Below are 3507 nucleotides of genomic sequence, written 5' to 3'. Positions count from 1 at the left end.
TATTGAAGAGTGGTATAAAAAAAAACATAATGTAACAGTTAAGAAGGTTTATTAAAAACCACAACAAAAATTTAAAAAGGCCTCAAATTTCTCTGAGAAAATTTTATATTTCTTTACTTGGGACTAGTTTGGGTTAAAATCATTAACCATCCTCAGCCAAATCTATTAACCTCTTAATGACCACCGTTCCTAATTAGGAACGTTCCGAATTTAGCTTGTTGTGACAGTTATGCAAACTGAATGTTGCATATTGCAATTGATAGACCGTTATTCGTATTCAGGAACATTATTCATATGTTCGAAGAATTTGATCGTTAGTGCCTACTAACTACAAATTATAACCTCTATAGTGCAACAGTGCCAGACAGATTTGTGGACTTTGGTGGTAATTTTTATATATTAGCGGTAAGTATATTACAAAAATAAAAATACGTTATGTAATGTGGGTTCCCTATTAGCGAATAAAAGCAAAAGTTTTTGTTTGAATAGAAAATATACTATCGAAAATTCAAAAAACGGCTTTGTTCCTTCTATGGAACAATGATCACCAACTTGAAATATTTTCCTAAGAGAATATCTTCCTTCTTTTCAGATAAAATGTGGCCAAAACGGGGGGAAATCCTCAGTGATAGTGAAGACGAGAATCTGGATGATTCTGAGGATGAATTCACCCCTGAAGATTTACCTGAGAATAGCGATGATTCGTCAAGTAATGAAAGTGACGAAGAGAAAGAGTCGCGTACAACTTGCACTTCAAATCAAAGTAAAAAGAAGAAGTTATACAAATGAACCAAAGTGAACCCATACGAAACTCCATTGTCTACACCTCAATTTACTGTTCCCCCCAAAGATGATGAGCCAGAAATTGGAAGGCCTATACATTATTTCAAACTGTTTATGGATGACGCGTTATTGGATCTGATTGCAGAACAAAGTAATTTATATGCCACCCAAATGGATGTTAGTAAATCTCTTCAACTAATACGTTCAGAGCTTGAAATCTTTATAGGCACTGTGATTTACATGTCAGTATTTAGTCTTCCACGTAGCAGGCTCTTCTGGAAAACTTCTTGTAGGGTTCCATGGGTGGCGGATTCTATGTCAAGAAAGAGATGGGAACTCATAAAGAGACATTTGCATTTCAATAATAATGACAATATTCTCACAGATCGGAATAATCCCAACTACGATAAACTGTTCAAAATTGGACCAGTCGTGAACAGGTTGTAAGAAGCATTCAAAAATCAAGACAAACCCCAGAAACTTTGCGTTGATGAGCAGATTGTGCCATATAAAGGAAAATCATCCCTAAAACAATACAATCCCAATAAACCAAATAAATGGGGCTACAAGATCTTTGTCTTGTGCGACGATAAAGGTTTGATACACAATTTTGAAATTCACACCGGTAAAATTGAACCTGCCCCAGGAAAGGAAGATATTGGAGCAAGTGGAAACATTGTTTTACGCCTCGCAGGTTCAATACCAACACATCATAATTATTTATTATATTTGGATAATTGGTTTTCTTCAATCAAACTTATGACAATTCTTCATGAAGATGGAATATATGCATTGGGAACAATAAGAAGAGATAGGATACCAGGACTGAAACTGCCCACAGAAAAGGAACTCAAACGACGTGGTAGAGGTGCGTACGACGAATTCAGAACATCAGTTGGAGATGGAATAAAACTACGAGTGGTACAATGGTTTGATAATAAAAGCGTTCGTGTTGCTAGTACATTTTGTGGAGCCCAACCCGTAGATGCTGTCCACAGATTCGATAGAAAACAAAAAACTACGATAGATGTAAACCGTCCTAATATCATCAAACAATATAACATGTTCATGGGTGGAGTAGATTTACTTGATGGACTGATATCGTACTATAGAATTTCGCTTAGATCTCGCAGATGGTATCTCAAACTCATTTCATAGATCTGTGTCTAGTAGCAGCTTGGATCAGGTATCGAATGGATATGCGAGAAATTGACCTTCCGGCGAAAGATATTTTGGATTCGCTCGAGTTCCGGTGTGAGGTAGCTGAAGCACTATGTCTGTCAGGCAAGAATCCTGATTCTAAAAAAAGAGGTAGGCCAAGCACAGCTTCTTTAGAAAACGAGTATGCAGCTAAAAAGAAGAAGGGTCCCACAAAACCCATACCACAATTTGATGTTAGAACTGATCAAGTTTCTCATTTTTCGGTGCACAAGGAAACAAGACAGCGATGCAAAAAGCCGGGATGTGGTTTAAAAACTTGCCTATTTTGTGCAAAGTGCAATGTTTATCGCTGCATTACGAAAGAAAGAAACTGTTTTCTTGCTTTTCATTATTAAACTTTTTTTGTCATCGTTTGTGACCCCTTGTTCCTATTTAGGAACAAACTGATATTTTTTGAAAAATTGAAATAAATTTGGTTTTGAATACAGAAATACACTTCTTGTATTATTTACAACTCGTTTATACAATAAAAGTATTTTTTTAAATTCGTTAGGTACCTAAATTAGGACATTAAACAAAAATAAATAAATAAATTTTATGGCTCCAAATAAATTATTGAAAGAACTGAAAGTACAAGAATTGAAACATGAATTAGAAGAAAGAGAATGCGAGACATCCGGAACGAAAACAATATTGCAAATTCGAGAAGCTCTGGAAAGAGGAGGGAATGATCCAGAAACGTTCGTATTTTGCCGGTGATTGTGCTATTAGTTCTATTTTGCAACAAATTCAAGAAAATGTCAGCAACTTGGAACATACGCTCCAACAGAAACTGCAAGAAAATTCCAGCGATTTGGCACAAAAGCTTCAAGAAAATTCCAGGAAATTGGAACAGAAACTTCTAAAGAATTTTGAAAGACTAAAACAAGAAAATACTGATGAAATTAATCAAAAATTATCAGAAGTAGACAAGAAATTAGAACTGTTCCAGAAAAAAAAAAGTGGGTTGGGAAAGGAAATGGTAGCACTAGAAGAGACCGATGCCATGAGGGTTAACACCACCAATATCGCATACGCATATGAAACCACCGCAGTTTGATGGAAAAACAACATGGAGCACTTACTTCAAACAATTTGAAGCAGCAACGAGTGCAAATAAGTGGTCAACTAAGGAGAAAGCCACATCACTGATACTGTCATTGCGAGGTGATGCGGCTGAGATACTAGATAAACTCTCACCAGCAGGTGACTATGATTCCCTTGTGAGGCATTTGGAAATGCGATATGGTCGTGGACATTTAAAACAAGTTTATCGCTCCTAGTTGAAGGCTCGCTACTAGCGACTAAATGAATCATTGACAGAGTTTGAGTTTGATGTGTCTCGATTAACAAGATTAGCTTGGACGGAGGTGAGTGAAGACATATTAGGTGCTGGAACTGTGAAGAGCTTGGACCTGTACATTACTGTTGCAAAAAGTACAAGTGCGAGATAACAAGGGGCAGACATCGACCTGTATCCATCATGCCTCGAAAGAAATCGTACAGGTCGCATCTTTACAACAT

The 3507-nt window shown here is 36.6% G+C and overlaps 1 protein-coding gene across 1 annotated transcript; it reads left to right on the top strand.

The window, feature by feature from the left end:
* Positions 1 to 597: 597 nt before the first annotated feature.
* Positions 598 to 1941, top strand: LOC139430432 (piggyBac transposable element-derived protein 3-like). The gene is made up of 2 exons (XM_071197463.1): positions 598 to 763; positions 1298 to 1941. Exons 1-2 carry the CDS (start codon positions 598 to 600, stop codon positions 1939 to 1941), a joined length of 810 nt encoding a protein of 269 aa, XP_071053564.1.
* Positions 1942 to 3507: the final 1566 nt, after the last annotated feature.

This window comes from Onthophagus taurus, chromosome 7 (genome assembly GCF_036711975.1).
Source record: "Onthophagus taurus isolate NC chromosome 7, IU_Otau_3.0, whole genome shotgun sequence".
NCBI lineage: Eukaryota > Metazoa > Arthropoda > Insecta > Coleoptera > Scarabaeidae > Onthophagus > Onthophagus taurus.
Note: the sequence above shows the minus strand (reverse complement) of the source record. Positions and strands in the feature narration are given on the sequence as shown.

What these genes read in the sequence shown, in the direction of transcription:
- LOC139430432 (XM_071197463.1), top strand. Translation starts at nt 598, where the DNA reads ATGTGGCCAAAACGGGGGGAAATCCTCAGTGATAGTGAAGACGAGAAT. An exon ending in AACTTGCACTTCAAATCAAA is followed by an intron (nt 764 to 1,297) that starts GTAAAAAGAAGA and finishes TGCCATATAAAG; the next exon opens with GAAAATCATCCCTAAAACAA.